Source organism: Monopterus albus, unplaced genomic scaffold (genome assembly GCF_001952655.1).
Source record: "Monopterus albus unplaced genomic scaffold, M_albus_1.0 scaffold172.1, whole genome shotgun sequence".
Classification (NCBI taxonomy): Eukaryota; Metazoa; Chordata; class Actinopteri; order Synbranchiformes; family Synbranchidae; genus Monopterus; species Monopterus albus.
Genome location: NW_018128052.1, coordinates 2720171 through 2744360, shown reverse-complemented (window position 1 = coordinate 2744360; position 24190 = coordinate 2720171). Strand labels below are relative to the sequence as shown.

General features: G+C 40.8%; 1 protein-coding gene across 3 annotated transcripts in view; it reads left to right on the top strand.

Annotated features, from left to right (window-relative positions):
• The first annotated feature begins 465 nt into the window (after positions 1 to 465).
• gng12a (guanine nucleotide binding protein (G protein), gamma 12a) overlaps positions 466 to 24190 on the top strand; it is a 26859-nt gene continuing 3134 nt past the window's right edge. Inside the window, exons 1-2 of one of the 3 annotated variants that reach the window (XM_020616239.1) lie at positions 466 to 672; positions 23765 to 23873. In XM_020616239.1, the coding sequence (XP_020471895.1) occupies positions 23781 to 23873 (93 nt within the window). In that variant the 5' untranslated portion in view covers positions 466 to 672; positions 23765 to 23780. Of the gene's footprint in view, positions 890 to 8719; positions 8868 to 23764; positions 23874 to 24190 lie in introns of those variants that run through there. The other 2 variants (XM_020616238.1, XM_020616240.1) reach the window with 2 other exon arrangements.

Genomic DNA, 24190 nt, shown 5'->3' with positions numbered 1-24190 from the left:
GCTGCCTATGGCAAATATTCTCATTTTTAAACCACTACATGTATGATAACTTTAGCTATGTTTCAGACTCGGAATAATAAAACACAAAAGATTTTACTCATCCCCTGGTGGGAAATTCAGAAGCCAGAGCTAACTCAAATTGTAAGCTTATAAACGAGGTAATAAAATGAGCTTCACCTTCACCAGCTGCAATATTAAATGTGAAATACACAATAATAAATCAGTAATTATAATCAAGTAATAGGCTATGATATATACTATTGTGAAATGTGCCATTCTGCATGAGTACTTTTGCTTTACGTACATTTTAATGCTATTAATTTAGTGCCTAACATTTTGAATGCAGGACTTTTACTTTTGGAATATTTTTACACTGTAAGCAATCTTAGTACTTCCTCCACTACCGCACAAATGCGATTTTTACAAAAACATAAAATAAAGTCTCTGTTATTGTGGGAATCTAACAGGAAGTGGCTTTTCCGGTAGCCGCTAGCTTGACGCTAATGAACATTTGTGCTTCGGTTGGTCCGCCTCACTCCTCCCAGCCATACTGTTCCCGTCGCGAAGCGTCCAAGTGGAGGAGGAAAAGGAAGAGGGGGAGACTGGTCGTACTGAGAAAGAAGAAACAAAGTATATGACAGTTAAATACTAACACCAGCCGTCTACGGAAAGGTAAAGCAGTAAGAACCGGCAGCTGTGAAGTCGATAGTGCGGTCCGTGTAGAGTTGGTGCTCCACTGTCTATGGTGTAAACACGTTGGTGTAGTTGTGACATTGCGCCGTGAGCGACAGAGCAGAGGGAAAGGTCTCCTCCCAGTCTGTTGACGGATACAGTTTGGCTTAAGTGAAAGGAGACACGGCTAGACCTGACTGTACATTTCCCCGGCCAGGTAAGACTGCCATGTGTCGATAAACTGTCACATTAGGAGCTGACATGGCGCGGCTTTTAATTGAAGCAACAGCTGGTCTCAATCTGGTCTGCTGTGAGACATATTTACTGTCACTGCTGCAAGCTTTCACAGTCTCTGTCCGTTTATGCAACACTTCTGTGGCACCCCAGCTAACTCAGACCCAGTAATGTTTCATTTTACACGTCTGTGATTCCAGTGACCACGCATACACACACACTGCTTCATTTATGTGGTATTCAACAGGTGATAGCTAGTGCTGCCTGGGCCCTCTGTCCTCATTACCCCCCACGGGCCCCACCCACTCTTTGCTACATAAATGACTTATTTTGTAAAGCAAGCAGATTGTTCCAGAACAGAATAGCACTTTTTAGAGATGTGTAAAAAAAACCACTTCCTTCACGCGAGACGATTATGCAACAGGCAATCACTTGCAACACTGTACAGTCCAACATGAACCAACTGGATTATGATGAAGAGCTGAAGTGGAGGCCCCACACAGGGAAGTGGCTGAGATGTATATATGGAGCATCAACAGCCCTGTTGATGTCCCCTGGCCATTAGCAAGGACAGAATACAGGCAGGCCATTGATAAGGCCAACTCATTAGTACCCCATTCACCACATCAAAGTCCCCCTCTCTGCGCCCAGTCACACTACACACTGGAAGCACTTCCTGCCTTCACACTGGTGACAGGGTTTGTGCACAAAATTTTGTTATGAAGGAGCAAACAGCTTTATGACAGACACCAGGCAAGAGGATGCGCCTCAGAAGTGAAGACAGGAGCATGTGCAGCAAAATCTGTCAGTGTGTTGCTCATGAATGCACCCACAGGTGGTCACAGCTTATTTATGTATTTGTATTTACAGTATTTGTGCATCTGTGCTCTAATTTCCTGCATACAGTACACTAGTATCACTGGTCATAGCAGAAATGTGCAGTCCTCTGTTGTTGTTTTATCAGAAATGAAAATAATGACATCCATGAACAGCTGTTTTGCCTGGCACACAACCTTGGAACGAACACCATCAACGTGTATTTTCAAAATCAGAACATTCAAATGAATTTTTAATGTCATTCCCTCATTTAAATAGATGCAATGTTGAGGTAAAAATGTGACCATTAATAGTTTTCAGCTTCTCTCTACTAGCTTTGGTGGCATGGCCTGTATTTGGACTTGTGTGAGCGGGTTAGACCAGTATCGCTGGCAGGATTTAACATGACGTGTGATGCATGTAAATTGATTAGTAGCAGGAGGAGGGGTCTAGGTGGCTGAGAGGGGAACAGTATCCTGCTTACTGCAAGGATTAGATAAACAGGACTCCCTGCACAGCTTGAGATTGAGCGGAGGATCGATTTTATTCTCCTTTCTCTGGCCTTGCCTTTTGAATTTAATTTGTGGAACAATGGATGAACTGTTGGGATCATGGGGGAAGCAACACACGCAGCTGTAGCCGATGCTGTATAATACCATATCGGCTTCCAGCTTGCTATTGAGGCATCTCCTGGTTCATCTCTCTTCAGATACAGAATGTAGCCGGACTCGATCTGCAGCTCTGTTGGCAAGTTTCTGACAGCCAGCCAGCGTGGTGCAGGAGGAAGATGTGGTGGCAGCCACTGTCTGAGCCTCTCTCTGGGCCAGGATTCATTTCCTCATAGGGCTCTGTGTGTGGATTCCCCACTGGTCTTTCAGTGTACACAGTTTTTTGAAGTAGGAGGTGGTGTGTGTATGTGCTTGTGCATACATGCTGTGTTGACTTTTGAGTGTTCCTACTACTTCCTTACTGGGCAATGTGATTCATATATTTTCTCAACATGTTACACCACACACAGAACATTCACACAGTGTAATTAATCACTGTAGTAATATATAAAGCACAACACCATGAGAAATTACAGCATGCGGTTTTCACTGTTTTCTGACAATCTAGAGATAAATGGATTTAATTTAGGAAAAAAATAACAATCAACTTCTTCACTTATTAAATAATTGTTGGTAACACTTATTAATATTCCCAGTTTTAACTTTCACTTAGTTTTCAATTCTTCTTTTAAGAAATGTAAACATCATTAGAGCAAAAAAGATTAGTCAGTAAATAATTAGGCAATCGAAACATTATTCATGTGCAATTATTTGATAATTAATTTGTCATTTTAATAATTCTTCAGGCAAATGTTTTAAACATTCACTGGTTCCAGCTTCTCAGATGTGAATCTTTTCTGTTTTTATCACAGTAAACTTAAAATCTTTGGCTTTTGGTTTGTTGTTCTGTCATCTTGGTGTTTCAAGATGGCAACGGCTCAGTGCTCCCTGAAATACTGTCTTTTAGCTATTTTCATCTTAGAAAAACATTGTACAATGACTGTTCTGCCTTGGCCTTTGTGAAACTGATGCACTTTTCATTGCCTCTGACAATTTACAGATCAGAATCATCTTAATTTGCCAAGTATATTGAACACACAAGGAATTTGACTCTGGTACAGTGACTCTCATTGTGTCTTTGTAAGAAGAAACAATTAATAGAATAATTGAGACAATAACTGATAGATAATAATTAATCATAAGTTGCAACATGTTTGTCTCCTATGTTTTCTGTCCTAAAGATCTTTTGTTCATTGAGCAAAATATGCCAAAGTTATCAAACGTTAAATGTCAATGTAAACACAAGTAGACTTATGAGAACGTTCTTAAATAACTAAATAAAAGTCAGTCAGTAACTGTATGAGTAGTAAGTAAGTAAACAAGTTTAAGAATATGATGAGACATTTGATGTCAACACTCCGTGCTTGATACTAGGGTGCAGCAATATTACAATATATACTGCAATGGTTTATATGGATTTTATAACCGTGGTCATGTAGCAGTGTGTGATATATATAGTTTACGATAATATCTTAATTGTTTTATTGATGTTTGAGCTGACATCAGTTGCATCACTTTACAAAAAACAACTAAAAGTAAACTTTGAGAGGCCACACATTCACTGCATCATGTAGACTGGTTGGATAGACTACTGCATGTTTTTCTCAGAATTCTGACTTTTAAAAAAAGTCAGAACTTTTTTTTTTTTTTTTTTACTGTGGTCCTAATCCTCTTCCATAAGTTAGTATAGGACTTTATCACACATTTATGAAGGATGCAAAATATCATATGCTTTTTGTTATTGCAGACCGCTATGGTCATGTTCCATTTAATTTCTCTGGGGTGTATTGGACCACTGCTGTCAATCAGTGATCAAGAGTGCCAATAGCAGTATTGATTTTTACATCAATAAGAGTGAGTAACTTGAGTGGCTATAAACAAGCAAATAACAAGGTTATTTTATCCATAAACAGTTTTACAATCGAATATTCTGAAAATTTACGAACAGTTTTCGACAAACCCATTGGTTGGTGACAAAAAAAAGATATTTAATACCCAGCCCAAGTACCTGAAGATATTTAACTGTTTTAACAATATCAAATGATGCTTTTTTCTTTCTAATTATCACGCCCAACTATGCCTCCATTTTTCCTTTCTCTTCACAAACTGCCAATGATTTTACTAGCATTTCAGAGTTACAGTATGTAAAGACCTATTGTAGCCCTTGAAGGTTTGTTGGAGTTGGTGCGTTTTGTGTGTGTGTGTGAGTGTGTGTGTGTACACTCAACGCTGTGTGTTGGGAGTCACAAGGCTGAGCCTACAGTAGCTGGTTTGCTTGAATACCACCCTACCCAGGAGCAGTTTTACTGAGAGGTGTGGTGGTGACTTTGTGGATACAGAGTCACACCCATCTGTTGGTTTGGCAGCAGAATGACTTGCTTTCATAAAATACCAAGCGTTACTGGATCCTGTAATCCCTACTGGCTCAAAATAGACGAACTCAGTAACATATCTTTTCACATTAGCATTGTGCTTTTTTTGTCTGCTCTATTCTGAATATCATTTAGAAGCTACCAGGATTTAAATGTGACAGGTCAAATATAAGAAGAGATTTTTGAATAAGGCAAGTTAGTGCTCACTTAATAATTGGGTCAACTTCAGATGTACATGTTCACCAAACCAAACAGGAAGCATTGTCATGACAACTGTCTCATTTAGGTAAGAAAAATTGTGCAAGTAACTCCATTTCCCCTCATTCCTGTAAAATATGTCAAGATTGTTCGATTGGTGGTCAGGGCTCTCAGTTTCTTTCCTGCCTTTGCACTGACGGTCTGCCTTTTAATATCTGGGACAGACTGGTCACGTGTAGGACATGTTAAAAAGTGTGTTCCTTATGTAGTTATGTGTCAGACGAAGGAGACAGTTAAGAGACAGAAAAGTAGAGCTGGCATCCCCACCCAAACGACGAACGCTTAAATCCACGTGACAGGAAACATAACTTTCTTCTCACGACTACACTGCTCATCTTAAAGGTAGGGTTGTACCTGCAATCTGTCAGTCAACTCAGTCTTGGCTGGACTATTTGTTATTTATTTATTGTTTAATATATATGAGGGAGAGACTGTCAGAAAATCAACTGGAATGAATGTCAGTGATGGTTTCGAGCACTTTAATATAGGTGAAGGGAACACATGATACAAGATTTAAATTGCTGACTGTTTAAATTGATGCTGAAGCTGGAGCCAACCCCAGCTGACATTGGGCGAGAGGCAGGTCGCCAGTCTAGCACAGGGCTGACACTCAGAAACAAACAACCACACACTCCCGCACTCACTCCTACCGGCAATTTAGTCACCAGTCAACCTAAGCTGCATGTCTTTGAACTGTGGGAGGAAGCCGGAGTACCTAGACAGAACCCATGCAGGCACAGGGAGAATATGCAAGCTCCACACCGAAAGGCCCCGGGTCGGCCCGGGTTTGAACTCGGAACCTTATTGGTGTGAGGCGACTGCACCACCGTGCCGTGCTGTTTGTTTAATTTTTACCATTTTATGATGTTTTACAAATGATCAACCTATTCATAAAAATGCCGAATAACTGATGATGACTTAAGTGTTTGTGGCAGCCAACTTCCAATTTTAATTAAATTGCAAAGATGACATATTGGTCCCTTATGAAGGAGAACCTGCCTTACTGACAGATCAAACAGCTTCACAGGGCTGTGTGTATGTTTTGGGTCATAAGGATGGTGGACAGAGTAAAGTGTAAATGAGTGTGAAGAAGGACAGTAAAAAATGTTATTTATAGATTAGCGATGACAACAGTAAGTCTATTTTTAGGCCTGTTTCAAACTGCCACATGCCCAGACATCTCTTCACCGTCCCCCTGCTGTTCAACTGGACTCTGTGATAGATATGAGGAAGTACTGTACATGCTGTAAACTCTCAAGTTTTGATTTAAAGGAAACATTTTTCTCCACTGATTCATATTGTTACCAAATAACCCGGGGATTATATATTATTTCCAAAATAAAACACTAGTATGAAAAACATCATCAGAGCAATCAGCACACCACATGTTTCTTACTGTGCAGTCTGATGTTCTGCAGTGGCCACGTCACAGGAAGGGATGATGTGTCCTGACACTCAGCAGCCAACAAATAACACAACACATGCCCTTAAAGTACATTTTGTGGGTTCTGTATTGAGGGCTGTGTAGGTTTTTATAATCCTTTTATATAATTTGAACAAGAGGCCGCACTGCTATTTACATATTATGTGCATAGTAGTGACTTGAGAAATACAGTAGACTGTTTTACCACATTTAAGTAAACCAAAGCATAATTTTAATCTTGTTATAGTGCCAATAGATTTGGTGGAGCCACAGAAATCAGTTCTTTGAAATCAGACAAAGCATTTTAAGCCGCAGTTACTGTGCTTATAAAATATAATTTGACTTTTTTGACAAAAAATTTTACAAACAAACCTCTTTTAATGTCAAAGTGAAAACAGGTTTCTACAAACTAATGTCAAATAAAAATATGTAATGTGAAATAAGTGACTGCATAAATATTCACCCCCTTCAAGTCAGTATTTAGTAGATGCACCTTTTGCTGCAATCACAACACTGAGTCTGTGTGGATAGGTCTCAGTCAGACTTGCATCTGGATACTGCAATTTTACTCCATTCTTTTTTGCAAAACTGCTCAGCTCTGCCAGGTTGCTCGGGGATCGGGCGTGAACAGCCTTTTTCAAGTCCAGCCACAAATACTCTTGAATTGAGGTCTGGGCTTTGACTCGGCCACTCCAGAACACTCACCTTGTTGCCTCACCATTTCTGTGTAGCTTTCGCTGTATGCTTCAGGTCATTGTCTTGCTGGAAAATGAATCTTCTCCCAAGCCATAGTTCTCTTGCAGACTGAATAAGTTTGTCCTCCAGGATTTTCCTATATTTTGCCAAATTCATTTTACACTCTACCTTTACAAGCCTTCCAGGGCCGGCTGCTGAGAAGCATCCCCACCACGCTGCCACCACCACCGTGCCTTACAGTGGGGATGGTGTATTTGTGGTGGTGTACAGTGTTTGGTGTCCGCCAAACAGCGTCTTGTCCCCATTTTGGTCTCATCAGACCAAAGAACTTTCTTCCACTTGACCATGGAGTCTCCCACATGCCTTTTGGGGAACTCTGGCTTAGATTTAATATGAGTTTTCTTCAGCAGTGGCTTTCTCTTTGCCGCTCTCCCATAAAGCTTAGACTGGTGAAGAACAGTTGTTGTATGCAGAGTCTCTCTCATCTCAGCTGCTGAAGCTTGTAACTCCTTCAGAGAAGTCATAGGTGTCTTGGTGGCCTCTCTCACTAGTCTCCTTCTTGCACGGTCACTCGGTTTGTGAGGACGGCCTGATCTAGGCAGATTTAGACATGTGCCATATGCCTTCCATTTCTTCATGATGGATTTAACTGAACTCCAGGAGATGTTCAGTGAATACTTTTTATAGGTGCTGTAGTTATCATCCACAAATCGTCAGTACCTTCTTTCTGCCACTGGGTGGTGCACTCTGACCGCTCCCTGCCTTCCTCCTAGTTGCTGGCTGTTGAACAACTGAATTTTTTTTTTAACATGGTGCTTTATTGTGCTTTGAACCAGTGCTGTAACATCGGCTGTGGTTTTATATGAAAGTATTTATGAGCCCTTGTGCCCGCACGATGCCAACTTGAAAGCCAACTTTGCTACGTTTCCCGTTTGCCCTCCAAATGACAAAGCTGTTATCTTGCTCCTTGTCTCACACTCTGTGTCACACATATGCCATCTGTCACTTTGGCATTGCCAGGTGGTCCAACCATACTGTAAGCTTTTATTAAATCTGTCCATTATACTTTGCCTTTGCTGTTTATTCTCATGAGAGAGACAGAACATGTGTGAGTGTGTGTGAATGAGACCTCTTCCAGCAATGAGAGCATGTTGAACACAGTACATTGCACCTGTGACATGACTCAGTTTTCAGTTATCTGTCCCAACAGACAGCTCAGACAGTGGGTGCGCATCCCTGTAGAGTGTATTACAGTCCGAATAATTTACTCTGTAGCAAACAACACAAGCAGGGTGTTATTAACGCCCAGGGCCGACAGATGAACTTTACTCTTTAGATGATCTTCTGTTTGTTGGTAACCTTCCTGTAGTTTATATGCTTAAGGTGATTTCTTAAGGTGTTTTTAACTTTATATTTATTTATTTTCCCCTAATGTTTCTGACTTTTCTGGCATTTGTCCATCCCAGAATAACTGACACCACATTTCTGTCAAATGCTTTGTTCAATTTGGCATCACTGCACATGTGATTGCCTTCAAAGTTTGGACAGGCCTTTCCTGTATATAAGAGTTTGTAGGAATGTCATGATGTAAAGCCGGTCCTTCTTTCTCTTTAGACTGGGTGAAGTGCTTTGAAGAACTCCCACTCACAGGAAGGCACGCCTTTTTGTAAGGACACTCTCCTCGCTTACAGTGCGCTATTTCCTCTGACATGCACAACAGACAAGCCCAAATATGGGCCTATCCTGTCAGAGAGCCCAGCCAGCATAAGACACCTTCCTGTCAGACAGGTAAGGAAGAATAGGAATGGATATGGACTCCTTTGAAGCATGAAATGTGTTAACAACAACTCTGGAATATGATATATCATTGTTGATGTTGTGCAGTGTTGTTTCAGCAACATGCGCTTTTCAGCTAACTGGAGAAAAGTTTGAGATGCAGCAGAAACAACATATAGGCTTCAAAGATAAATGAATGATTCATAGGGCATGTAGTGGAATCAGTGTGTAAAGCCAGCTCTCTCTGTGTGTGTGTGTGTGTGTGTGTGTGTGTGTGTGTGAGAGAGTGTGAGAGAGTGTGAGCAGGCAGGAGAAACAGTGTCACTTTGATGGATTCTTCTGTTGCTTCAGAGCCCTTTATGAGTCTGTGTGGAAGTTTGCTGGCATCCCACACAAAGGCCAGTGTGTGCGTTCTCACTGAGGCCTAGTCAGGAATTTGGAAAAGAGCACAACACCTGTAGTGAAGGGGGACGTCTCACTACGTATCTCTGCTATATTTAAGAGAAAAGACTGCACCCCTCTTTGTTGCTTTGGGCCCCACAGTTTTTGTTTGACACTACACTACGTTTCCCTGTATAAAACAAGCAGAAACAGGTGTCCAAGAGATGCACAATGGCTGCCTGTCTCCTCACCCACAGTACCAGTGTCTCCTCCTTTGCTGACATCAGGTGCCCCATTCACACTCTTGTCAAATTCTTTCACATTCGGTGCACTCTGATGGTTTGTTTGGCTACAATTTAGAGTCATTTACTCCTTTTCTGGTGCTTGGTGGAACAAGGCCTCATTTTCTGTCCAGTGATGGTTCTTGTTGAGTTGCTCCTTGTGCAATTACCTCTCTGAACAGTAACAAAATCTTTTGGTTGTGTGTCTGAGAGGAGTGAGGTATGATGCTGTGTCTTTATTGGCCGGTGATGCTGATGATTTGGACCTGCAAAGTTTGTTTTGTTTTTTTATTTGCAGCCAAAGACTTCTCTGCAAATAGAAAAACCTGTGCACGGCAAGCGAAGCTTTTACGGACAAACGACAAACAAAGAAAAAAGTTACATGATTATTAAAAAAATAAAATAAAATTAGCTTTATATTTGACATTAAAAACCTTTTGTTTTTGCAAAGAAATGTATTTTGATTGCAATACCTAAGTTTTGCTCTCATAAATATTTTATTTGATTGCAGAATAAAGACACAAAAATACCTTCATATATGTGTGTGTGTGACCATGTGGAACAATTTAGAAAGACATCTTTTTCCCTTAAGGCAGTTTTCTGTGGCCTGTCGTGTCTTGTACAGAGACTTTGGACATACGTTTTGACTTTGATGCTGTTTCTTTTAAAGGTCCACTGAACTATTTTTTATGAATGACAAAGGAGGACCTAATGACCTGCTTGTGTTGAGAAATGGGTAAAACATGAAAAGAGAGGAAGTAAAGGGACACAGATAGGGAGGATGAGGAGGAGGCAAACCTGACTTTTGAAGGGGCTCAGGGTGGGCTGCAGAGGAAGTGGCCTCAGTGTAACCCACAGGGCAGCCCCCCCCCGACGGCATGTCTTTGAAACTGAATGCAGTCATGGTGGTTGGAGGGAGTCGCAGTCATTCATGTGGCTCCTGATTAATAGTAACTCAGACCCCTATGTGTGTGTTTGGGGGGGTGTTTGTAAGTCGGTCTGGCTGTGTGCAGGTCTGTCTGCCTCTGTGTATTTTACCTGTAATAATTTAAACTGTCTTGCCTGGATGTCTTAAGTGTAACCACACTTAAGATACTTTTTCTGACTTAGCTTAGACTTGTACACCAGAAAACTAGTCACTTTCTAAATGATGTAGATGTACAATGGGGATTTCATTCTCTAATTTTCTTCTTTCCAGCCTGTGTCTCTGTGGAATTCTGTAAATGTAAAAACCAAAACAAAACCAAAAGTACTTTTGACTTTTGTTAGGCTGATGGGTGTTTCAGTTTGCTGTAGTCACACTGAGTACCCCAGGTGCAACATCCTGAGTGACCCTGGGATTGTTTCATCTTCTTCTGGGGGGATTTACAGGGATTTTATGTAGTGGTGTAATGATTTCGTCCTCTTGTTCTTCTGAATTTTTAAAAGCTACTGCACAGATTTTACCCAGGCATTTGTTTCCTCATCCCAGTTTTGTGCTGTCATCTATGACTCTCAGATGGAGCTGCCAAAAATGTTCAGAATAATACGGGTAATGTCAACCAGATTAATCTTGATTTGGGCTTAACACTTTCTGCTAGTGAGGCTGGAGGCCCAAACTCAAGATGTGGAGTTTGAAAGAAGGCTTTTAGGATCCAGCATCACACATATTGTTGGTATAAAATGGTAGCCTGTTTTTAAATATAAGAAAATAAGGTTTGGACAAATTCTACACCATCAGTTGTTTCATTTTCAGTCTATTAAGTACATTTTGCTTTTACTTTACTTTGCTTTAAACAGTTTTACTTTATACATTTTAATATTCAGTTTTATTGTTTAATATATTATACATATGGATGTGTGTGTGGTCATCATAGACTGTATATAAAAATAGATCACACATCATCACTTCCTGCCACTACACAGAAGTGAAGCCAGAATATCTCAAATACGGAGGCGGCCATCTTGCTTATGTGACACATTTTGCAACCAGATTCTATAGTATAGAATCTATACAGTAGCGACCAGAGGCTGAGCCACGGTATCAGGCCGCCAGTCAAAGCTGTCATTGTCAGCTGGATGAACTGGGATGTACTCAGGGAGCAAAACGTACTGTCTGTTTGCATTATGGGCAATATTGGATCCAAAGATTTTGAGCTTGACCCCTACTAGGACTACAAGTCAGGACAGCTTTTTGCTTTCAGTCCTGTCTTGGCCTTTGGCTCTGCCCTTTTTCCTGCTCCAGTAACCTGGGCAACTGTGCTAGCAGCTTGTAGTCACATGCAGTAAGCTTCCCTCCTCCAAGTGCCTGTCATTCCGCTTCTTGTTTGTTCGGAATTGTCCCTTCTTACCTGCAGATAATGTGGACCACTGGGTCCTGAACTATTCAGTCAGCATTATAGATAAAGACACCATGATGCCATGTGTCTTACTCGCTATCACTTGTAAAGTTATCTCACGCTAGTTGTAGGCTGGAGGAAGATTCGGGTATCTTGAAGATGCTTCTTTTCAACATTGTGTGGCTTGTTTAAAATAAGAAAAAAGCCATGGATCCTCTTATCTAAGTTCAGAGATGACCCACAAGTGAGGGAAACTGCTCACACTCATGAAAGAAAATGATATCCACACTGTTCCTGCTGCCCTGTTGAACTTGTGAGGACAAAGGTCAGCAGTGTGAAAGTGACACCCTAGAGTAAGCACCCCTTCTTGCATATCCACCGATTTAATGAAGCGATGGATAAATATCAACCGTCTGACGCAACAGGACATGCGAGTGTTCTGAAGAACTTTGCTTGTTCAGATTTCCCTGTCAGATATTGACAGATATATGCATGATGAGAGGTGGTAGGTGTTTTAATAATATCATGCATGTGACAAACTGTGTGAACATATTAAAGAAAAGCACAGTGATGTGTACAATTGAGCAAAAACGATGAATCAAAACTACTGTGCACTTTGTGATGGAAAACCAGAAAATATTCTGTTTCTCATCATATGTGATGCAGAAAAGTGAGATTTGTTGCACTTTTCAGATAGTATGAAAAACGTTTTGTTTCCTTTCCCACTTTCTCTTTCTCTCCCTCTCTGCACCTCCTGACAGAGGAAATCATGCAGCCAGCATTTTTCTACCACTCATTCCTTTGTCCTGTGGCAGGGGGTTGGTAGCTGTTACTGACTTCAAACATTAGTTTATTCTTCATATTTGCTACCTCGTTTATCTCACCAGCATAGCAGTGCAAGTACAAGATTTAACCTTTATATTCCAAAATTATTAAATATATTGAGCACGTTCAGTTGACAAAAATGTGAAATGTCATTCTTGTTTGTTTTCTTTACATTATTACTAGCTTTAAACGATGTGTATAGCTAAATATCCAAAAATGGACTTTGCACCTTTTGACACACACACACACACACACACACACACACACACACACACACAGACAGGCATGCAATTATTGTCTCACGTATGCACACTCACGCTATCTGTCTTTGTCACCCTGTGACTAATCCAATTTCCTCTTCACTTAAAAACAAGTTCATCTTTATGACCTTTATGTTGTTTTCTAATCGGCTGTGTGACGTCCAATCCATTATCAATTATTCCATACATGCACACTGTTGTTATTGCAGCTCCAGCAGGGAGGAGGGTCAGACAACCCAGCTAACAACACTGCTGTACCTTTGGCCTTCTCTGTTCCACCTTTGCTGCAGTAGTAACATACATGCAGTCAGACCAGCTCAGGGGCGGAGACTGGAAAGACTGAATACATTTGTTTATTGTTCCATATAGGCAGGGCAGTGTTGGGCCAGAGATGGAGATCCATTGTGTAGTATCTCCCTGCCTTAGTCCTGAATAGTAGCTTTCAGAGGAAAGAGGGACTGGGGCGAAAAGGCAAAGCACTCACAATAGCTTTAGGTTTTATGGCGTTCCTGTCGCCGGCAGCACAATTTTGGCACGCGACCAAATGCAACATACACACAGCTGCACAACTTGCCCTCTCCGGCTGAACTCTCTCTCCCTCACACACACACACTCTTATCTCTCCCCCAGTCTCTGCTGCAAGCACATGTCTTTTTCTACAGCCCTCTGCCCGAGCATTCATTGCTTTCCTGCATCAATTTCCAGCAAATTCCACTCGGCTTGAGCTAAGCTTTCTTTTGTGCCATTTTTGGACAATAATGCTGTTTGTTTTCCAAGGGCAGAGCAGAGAGATGCTGCCTGGCAGCCTGTCTGCCTAGCCGTGTCACCCTCTGTGCGTCTGTAGTGACGTCTGAAGGGCATTATCTGGCGTAGGCCTCTGTTTGTTTTGGGCTGCCCTGGGCTTGATAATAGCCAATTAATGGGGAACCAGAGGCTCATAGGCACCTCAGTGAAGACTGCAGAGACCTTGGTAATCTGAATGACACCCAGCTGGCGTTAAATTCGGTTGTACTTTTGCTACTTTTGGGAGTAGTATTGTACCTGAAACCAGCTCCACTGTAGCCAACAACAACACAGAGCACTTGGCTATTTTTAGTGCGTATTCTAAGTACTAATGATGTCAATGAGGCACTGGCTGTCCCCGTGTCTGTTTATGTGTTGTTCAAATGTGGGATCCTGCGTCTAGTCCGGGAGTTGTCTGAATACTTGTTGAGTGTTAACAAAGTCATTTGCATAATTCACTTTTTATCTCTAACTTCTCCTGTGGAAGGAATCCAAGGAGGTGACAGTTGCATAAATAGAAAGATGAGACATTTCCTGATCATTGTCAGCTCTAGTTCCTGACTTTGAGACATTCTTTCTTTGTGCCTCTTACAGTTTGTATTTGTCTTCTCTTCCTCGGCATTTCCCATATGAGAGAAGAGTAAATTAGCCACTTGAGATGTCAGTATTTTTAAGTGGACTCACTTTATTTGTGTTATATTTGATACCACTACGTAAATGGCACTATTGATTGCACCATCATTGATATGAAAGCTTAATCAAGTTCCAGCCTAAGACTTAGTGTGAATACGTAGAATCTGATGTCATGCATTGTGCTGGTAAATACGTCTTTATAGCAAAGATTTCAAAAGAAAAGGAGGGTGTAAGTATTTTTTAGTTAAGTGGGTGCCTCCCATATTGTTATGAAAGTGCTCCGTGATTATATTCTGGTGTTCCCAGGCTGACCCCCGTCCCCTACACCTGCTGCAGGTGTCCATTAGACCTTCACTTGCCTACACTGCACTTACACTACATTGCCCCTAGCATTTAAACCGCACTGCACCCACAGTTAAGATTCCACAGCTGATAATTTGCAACAGCATAGCTGACCCTTCTAGCATGAGATGTCCTACTCAGCAGTTTAGAAGCCATATTATACCACCTGACTCAAAGGTGTGTGTGTGTGGGAGAAGCAAAAAAAAAGTCAAGGCCATTGTTTTACTACTTTGAAAATGCCAAAAGCAAACATCCATCCACGTGTTTTCATTCATAAATTAAACTGATTAGCCCAAGAAGAGGGTGAAAGGATAATGATATTTTTTTATGAATTGCAATGAGTCTGCTGCAACATTAGTCAAGTAATGAGTGTGTGAATTGTGCTGTGGAGTGGAGGCCAACTGGAGATTGGCCAGGTACAGACTGTCTTAATGGACCATGTGAATTCTCACTATGTACGTGATTGTTACTTGTTTCTCATGTTATCTTTGTTATCTGTCATTATATCAGGTAGTCAGAGTCACACATGCTGCTGCTCTTCAGTCTTGTTCCAGCCACTCTTTGTGCCATCAGTCACACAGTCCTGTTCTAAATATCATCATGTTTAAGAACACTGATTAGCTTACTTGACTTGCTAGATATGCTTACCTTATCAAATTTGATAGGTACCTTTTCTTTCTGTAGCTTAGTGCTTTTGAATTCAGTTCACAATATACTGGGTTGACTTGTAATTCCTGTAGCAAAACTTGTCAGCCATCTCATCTGAGCTTGAAACAAGGAATCATTCATAGTGCATTTGGAAAGGAATGAACCTCAGGTAATTGCATATGAATTAAGGATTTAGAAATCCTGCACAAATGAGTCTAGTCTAGTCTTCTGTCTAGACACTGTGACTGTGTTACAGTGTGCTGGGTTTTTCTTCCCATTCTGGCAAGCCATAGAACCTGCAGGACTGTGCACTTTGCCAGAACCTACTGTATGGGGTCTTATGTTCATGGTGTTTAATCTGAGCCACTTTGCGTTTAGCTTTTCACAGTCCTGTCGCTTTTCCTGGAAACATCTGCTTTACACAGGATTAATGGATAGCCCTCACAATCTTGTAGACCAGCATTGAGAACACCAAATTTCCCAGTATTCCCTTAGTACTGTGAGTGGGTGGATTCGTGTCAACTTCACTATCACCGCTGTCATACCTGCAGCACTGTGTCCCCGTCATAGTTCCCCTTAAAGCACACACAGTGCAGTTTTGTCTTTCAGCTCTGTGCTCTTCACCGTGGGCTCTATCCACTTGCAGCTGATAAACCCAATGCTCCTGTTTGCATTGCCTGTACTGCTCTTTCTCTTACAGTTTTTCTTATTTGTCTGCTTGTTATAACTGCTCTTCAAGATTTTTCTGAATGTTAAAAAGGCATTTTTGTGCATGAGGTGACTTAATGGCCAGACATTTTGTCTTTTTTTTTTGGAAACATTAGTTCATGGTGTAGGTGTTTGAGGGCTTACAGTTTTTAAGGTTTGGTCTATTGTAGTAAACAAAGTCATTGATATTTGCAGTATCAGCTGCATGGCAGTGGCTGCCAAAGAAACCAAGACCTAACAGCAGCTCCATTCTTTCTTCTGGTGGGAAAGCAGTGATATCACTCTGGTGGTTCTCACAGTGTGCAAGCCCACACCATCTCCTCCTGCCTCACCCTTTCTCTTTCACAGATGTAGAAACTGGGCAGAAAGAGCCTCTCCCTCTGGATCATAAACACAATCCCACTTTACTCAGCAGTGTTACTGCTTTATGGTAATCAAGTGAGAACAAGACTGTGTTTATGTTAACGCAGGAACTGCATAGTAGCACAGATCTGATCAGTAATAAACGGTGGTGCATGTTTCAGGTCTAGTAGGAGGCAGTTTACATGAGAGAGATGATAGAGGTATGTGTGTGTGTGTGTGTGTGTGTGTGTGCGTGTTTGTGCACGGGTACCCAAGGGAGAAGAGCCAATATACTGGTTTGTGGCAGGGGTCCAGGTCTTTGAGCTGTCTTTTGTTCAAAGCTGCAGACATCTGTCTAGACTCCAAATATCACCTTTCTACTATTCACTGTTCTTCACTTCTCAGCTGGTGTATGAAGTCAGACAGACGCCAGGGAGGAGATATGTATTCCAGGGTGTTTTAACATGATAACCGTAAGTGTTATAGGCAATGTCAGCTTTGATTTGTATTTTAGCAGATAAGTAATTGTGCACAGGCATCTATATCAGTAGTATGTACATAATAACCCTTGAGTTACACAGTTATAATCCTGAAGATTTCAACACTTTAATACTACACTAAGCACTACTTGAGTAACTGCTTTGTCAGATCTGTTTGTTTACAGTGCAACAAAACAAATATTTTGTTTTAATAAACAAGTCAGTAAATAGTAATTACAGCCATAGTCTCTTGTTGCAGTAAAATTGGTTACCTTGCTGTGAATATGTGATATGCTGGTCCTTTTGCTCATACAAACAAAAAACCTCCAAATGATTCTCTGACTAAAAATGAGTTTTCTTGTTTTGAAGAGTGAAGCTAGTTTATTAGGCAGAAGCTTTTAGCGCTAACCTCACAGACAGGTGTGTTGCTTTTCCTGCAATGGCTTCACAGTAAACGTTTCGCCGGTGGAACACTTTTAATGTGAAGCAGCAACATTTAATGTGATATTTGTGAGATAAAATTAGAAACACTAATGCTGGATTACATGCTGCATCATTTCCTATGATTCTCTGGTTTCAATTGAGCGTGGGAAAGGTGGACTCGGCTACCAACAGTACAAACTACTACACTAAGAGGTAAATACAGAACCTGTATACACTCAATTGATATTTCAGAAAAAGAGAATAGAGTCGTTCACAGCAATGAGAGAACTCGGTCACTGTCTTTTTGTCACAGTGTCAAGTACTTCAGCATCAGGGCACCAATGACCCAGTGAGTTCAGGCTGAACAGACTTCTCCAGCCTTCATGTAAGCAGACATGCATGAGTGGTGTTTGCATGGCTGTTTCATTTACACTGAAATTTAAATGAAGTGTATAGGAGCTTTTTATTTTCTGCATCACACCTACAACTTGACAGTAGTAGATTCCTGCACTGGCTCCTTACCCATAACACCTTTCTGTGTGTAGGTCCTCAGAGACATTAACATGCATCTTCTCAGAAGCATAGTTCCAGGCCTTGATCTGCATAAACCTCTCCAAGTTACTGAGGTTAATGTTACAGCTACAGAAAAATAACCTACAATGTCTGTCATAATGCTTTCCCCAAAACTAAACTATGGGTGCTAACTTACTGTATCTTTATAGTTCTGTGAACCACAGAAGGGTGGGGATAAAATGACTAATCTGTCATTTTGGGGTGAGCTAAATGGAAGGCTTTGGATGTGGAAGCAGCATGATCCCTGCCTACCTCTCATCACCTCGTGCCAGTCAAGTCTGAAGTGCAGCCGGCAATACTTAAGCCCTAAAGCAGTTTATTTCCAGTAAGACGGTTTTATTACAAAAGCTGCTGCAGGCTTTTCAGACCTCAGAGTCAGTGGAGGGACCACACATAGTGTAAACTTGACAGGATGGACTCTTTTTTTTATTCTTTAATGGACGACTTTTGTACTTGTCAGCAGCAAATGTAAGAGTTTTCTTTGGGTCTGAGCTGCAGTGTAACACAGAGTTTTTCATCTCTCAGCATCGTGTGTTATGGGCACTGATTCATACTGGGTCCCTGCTCTTCACTTGTTAATGAATCACGTGTGTGGGTGGGTTTGTGTGTGTTGTGTAATGTACAGCAGAGCGGTCGGGCCGTGTTGCTCTGTGCAGTAGGTGGTCCTGGCTGTTCTTTCTGTGTATGTGTGTGTGTGTGTGTATTGTAATAGGGTGGGCTGTAAAGGCGGTGGTCTTTTTTTCTGTACTGTGGAGGTTACTTTTAGTAGGGCTCTTATATGTACATCATGGTGTGTAATGCCAGACACACACATTGGTGCCCTCCCATAGAGTTTCAGTCAGACCGGTGGTGCTGGTAGAATCTGGCATCACATCACAGGGGCTGCAAAGTTTGGCTCAACTGGGGCAGTTTGCCTGCAAAAATCATTTGAGTGCTGGTAGGATTTAAGACCTGCCTCATTCTCCCACTCCACATGCTAACTGAACTGATCTTTTGGTGCCATGGAGTCGCAGACTATTAATTCTGTCTTTACTTCATCTTAAATTACAGTGGTGGTGTCTTTTCCCTCTGCATGTCCCACTCAGTCAAATGACAGAACAGGACAGCGTCAGAAGGCTACTTTTCAGTAGCCTTGCTTGATTTGTGCTGTTGTAAGGTAACCAGTAAAGAAGTGAATAACACAGTGGTACTAGAAAATGTACCAAAATTCTCTAAAACGTACTTAACCAATATTCATACAAATATAACAGGATAAATCATGAGTGATAATGGAGAAGAAACCGCTCAGTGCCATTAAAGTGAGATTATTGACATACTGTATGTACAATGGACATGGTGTCTCCACTTCCCTCCACTGTGCAAAAATGGAGCCAAACGAATGTGAATATGGCGGCCGTCATCTTGTTTTTTGCAACCAGATTCTGCACAGTAGCAACCAGAAGTGGAGTAACACCATCAGGCCGCCTGTCAAAGCAGTCAAATCAACTGAAATGCACCTTTTTATATCATCAAATAACTTATTAAAAACAAATACATCCGAAAAATGACCACCTAAATACAAATTAGTGTGATATTATTTACCAAAAACCACAGAACTGACCTCTGGGAGTTTTTAATTTGGCTCATGTCCCATCTGCTAACATGGAGGAGGCAGGATTTATGATCTATACTCCAACCAGTGACGGCTGTGCATTTGGTATGTGGGCCTTCAGTGGGGACTTACCCAACTTAATTCACCTCTTAATACCGCCACTGTACACCACAATTATAGAAATCATCAATACTATACAAAAACACAATATAACAAAGCGTGGCATTACAGAGAGAGAGGTATTGAGGGTGAGTACCATTTTTACTAAAGCAAGAAACCCAGTTAAGACAACTCCAAACCTCTACACTACAACCGCAACTGTGCCACGTACACCATCTAGAGCAGTTCAGAATCAATATTCATCTAATAACATGACAAAAACATACAAAATTTAAATAAAATACATCATACTCACCAGAGATGCTATTTATTTATTTATAGACAAAATCCATCGTCCTTTCTTTGCGCAGGAAGACTTCAATGACTCTGTCATAGAAGTGATCTCTGCGTTTCAGTTCCACCAGTAAGTCCTTTTCTAGTTTTGCTCTGACCAACCAATCAATCTGAGGACGGAAAAATGCTGACATCATTGTGGGCCAGCTAGCTGGCCCTGTGAGGCGTATTTTAAATCTGATTGGTTAAAGAAACAGTCCCATTGCTAACATAGTTTAAGTTACATCAGCCAGCACTTCTGATTCTGAAGGCCCTGGGCAGATTAGATTGACATGGCAACACATAGAGGCTGAAATCTGATTGGACAAAAAAAATATAACGTCCACATACACGTACTGGAAGCGGTGCAGCCAAGAGAAATACTACGAAATGAAGAGAATAGACTGTTGGGAATAAATTTGTACAATTTCATGGAACAAATATTAGAATTTAGGTTGTAAATGTAGGTCAGTGCTTCTAATAGTGTTTAGGCCAGCAGAGAAGGCCTTGCTGGCCCTGACGGCCCACCACTGACTGCAACCAGCTACCAGGGGGCGATCAACTTGGCTTCACTTCTGGGAACTGTCAGCCTGTCCATCGTTTTTACAGTGGATGAGTGAGACAAATCCATTTCTACCAACATGCATCCAATGTGACATTTTAAAATAGATACATCCAGTTATTATACATTTTATAATAACAGCTCACACAACCAGTTGGCAATAAATGTGCTAACAGCTTGCTAGTGGTAGCTTTAGCTTGACTACCACCCTGATGAGACCCTCGCCTTGCAGGTCGTATCAGTTCCTCAAGAGTCACCTAGTTGGTTACAGGAGACCATCCACAGGCATTTCAGCAGTGCAGAAACCTGAAACGCTGTCAACCCAGCTGCTCACAGCCAAGTGCTCTTTATTCATTGTCTTCCTGATCAGCAGCATATGTACTGTGTTTGCACATTGCACAGTGTATAAACAATGTAGAGTCAGGTTTGCTTGGCACTTCCAGGAGGCCCAGGTTTTTGCCTGGTAGCAGTAAATAGCTGCCCAGGAAAGCATCTGAAGCAGATGGCATACAAAGACGTTTGTGACTAAGCTGTGCTCAAATTGAATGATCGCCACTAAAATTTGTTGTTTGAGAAAGTCACTGAGATCATTATTATTATTATTACAAATGATTGACCTTGTTACTGACATGATTACTGTGTTTGCGCGTTTGTACTTGTATAACTGATATTTCAACAATAAAAAAAAAGTCTAAAGAAATATCTTAACCTGTTCTTGCAGCAAAAAGAAATGTTAGTGATGAGCTGAACCACATCATTTCAAACCTTATATCTGTTTGTCAAAGAAGGAAGCCTAAGGTGATCTGCACAAGTTGGTCTTAGAGACCTCCAGACTATAGAAGTGAACACATTCACCACTAGTGGAAGTAGTACTCAGATTGTTTACTTAAGTAGAAGCAGCAAAACCACAGCATAAAAATACTCTGCTACAAGTAAAAGTCCTGCACCCAAAATGTTATTTAAGTAAAGGTATAACAGTACTGGCATCAAAATATACTTGCAGTACCAAAAGTAAAAGTACTTATTATGCAGAATGGCACAGTTCACATTAATGTATATTACTGGATTATATTTACTGATGCATTATTATGAACATCACATTTAAGGTTGCAGCTGGTAAAGGCAGAGCTAATTTTAACTACCTTATATGTTTATATTTCAAGTACTTTACATACTGCTGGGTAGCTTGTGAATTTTCCGCCAGGGATCAGTAAAGTTTTATGATCATACTGTATTTTGTTTGATTAATCTCAATCTGAAAAGTAACTAGTAACTAAAGTTATCAAATAATTGTAGGTGGTACAAAGTACAATATTTTTTTTCTGAAATGTAGCGAAGTTGAAAGAAGTAGTAGCTGAAAATACTCAAACTACAGATACCTCAAAACTGTACGCAAGTACAGTACTTGAATAAATGTACTTAGTTACTTTCCCCCTCTAGCAGTCTCTCATCATGTATGGTTGAAAGGATTTTTGTTTTCCTCTTCACCTGTGGTGTCTCACCTTTATAACTAAGCTGAGAGTGTGTCCTTGGGATGATTGTTCACTTTACATTGTACTGCATGACCCTTTCATGTCTCATTTCATGATATCAATAACATTTTAGCTCTGAGTCATCTCGGGCTGTTTCCTTTGGAGTGATTACTTATCTCTAGATGGAAATGAGACTCTCTAATCAGGCGTTCCCTGGCAGAGGTCCAAAAATGGACGTTTTCTTTCCTTTACTGTCTCCGTTTTTGTCTTTGTTCTTCTGTCACTCTTTGTTCCTGACACAAACGCGTGTGATCCAGCTAGAGCATCAGAGGCTGTCTGGAGTCTCAACATCCTGCAGGGCAAACGAGGTCAAACAAAACACAGTCCAACACGAAACATTTGAACCAGTTTTAGGGCTGTTTATGGCTGTAAGTTCATACCTGTTACCGTCCCCTATTATCCTTTCTATTTACAGTTAGTGTGACTGAGGCCTGATTACACAACACTGCACTTTTAACTTAAGTGTTTGGAGCAAAACGTTCTACAAAAAAATGCAGATGGAACAAAATGTACGATGGACACATACAGCATGTAGCTGAAACCTTTATTTTCATTTATAAAATAAACCACCTGACCCTGCTGGAGATTTTTCTTTAGAATTTCACAATAAACTTCTGAGAAACTGCTTGAAGCTTCCTGTTCCCTACTGAGAAAAGGTTTGGTGAAAGTGCGGTGTGTCACAAGACGACAAGTATATTGCAAAAATGTGACAGGAAATATGTGTTTGTATGAGAAAAGACAAATAGTAATAAAAGATCGCAAGAGAGTCACAGCTCCCACACAGACTTAAAGACATGCCTGGGCTTGTTCCTCCGGTTTGTGAATGATCAGCAGGATTTCTCCAACATCCAATAGCCTTTCAAACACTGTTCTCCCAGGCATCAGTCCTTGGTGCCTAAACTTTTTACACTGCTGTAGCTTTTCTTTGAAAAGAGATCTCCCGTAGTGTGCAGTTTTTAGTCATTTTTGTAGTCTTGCTGCTATTGGATTATGTTCACACTGTGGCATTTCAGTATATTGCATGTACTGCTCAGCCTCAAGGTGTGTAAAATAACTTCTTATAAACAAGGAAACTTTAAAACCCCTAATGTGCTGCAACTGTTCACTACATGTTAATGAGCCTACTAAAAATATTATTTGCATGGGTGTAAATACGCACAGGTTTGTGTATACTTAGTGCAGAGCCAGATTTAAACAAACTGTTGATGGTGTCACTTTTGGGAACAATGCTGCAGCAGAAGAGGAAGCACGGAGGGGGAGTTGTTTACCCTTATTAAACCACCATAATGATTAGGGCAAATTCACCTACAGTAACGTAGTTAAATCATTTATTAGCTTAATATACCACATTTCCCTGCACTGACCGTGTTAGTGGCCCACACCTTTTCAGTATTTCCTGCTTATTCATTCTGTTTTATCTCCTACACAAGATGATTTTTGCACATAGTTGTCATCACAACCATGTTTTTCCTGTAATCTGAAATGAGGGTGGACTTTGTGTGCTTTACAGATTGTGTACAGACTATGTTGAGGTGCTTTCCCAATTTGACAGACTTTGTTTTTATTGTCTTGCCTCCAGCTTGCCCTGAACATATATCTAAAGGTGCAGAATAGTAAGAAAACAAAGCCTGATTTCAGTTTTACCTCCACATTTTATCCATTGAAGACAAACATATTTATCTTCATTTGTGTTAAAGCCTCGTTACATCTTTACTTAATATGCCAAACCCACTCTATACTAATGCCTCATTCTGTTCAGTTTTATTCATGCTTTTCCCGGTTCTTCTTCACTGCAGTGTTGGATTGCCCAGGATGTCTTCAAAGGCTCACGGTTCCAATAATATCGCTAATGCCCGGCGGATGGTGCAGCAGCTGAGAGTAGAGGCGAGCATTGAGAGGATAAAGGTACAGTGCAGCCACCACCTACAGTGGGTACGAAAAGTATTCAGACCCCCTTAAATTTTTCACTCTCTGTTATATTGCAGCCATATGCTAAAATCATTTAAGTTCATTTTTTTCCTCATTAATGTACACACAGCACCCCATATTGACAGAAAAACACAGAATTTTTGACATTTTTGCAGATTTATTAAAAAAGAAAAACTGAAATATCACATGGTCATAAGTATTCAGACCCTTTGCTGTGACACTCATATATTTAACTTAGGCTCTGTCCATTTCATCTGATCATCCCTGAGATGGTTCTACACCTTCATTTGAGT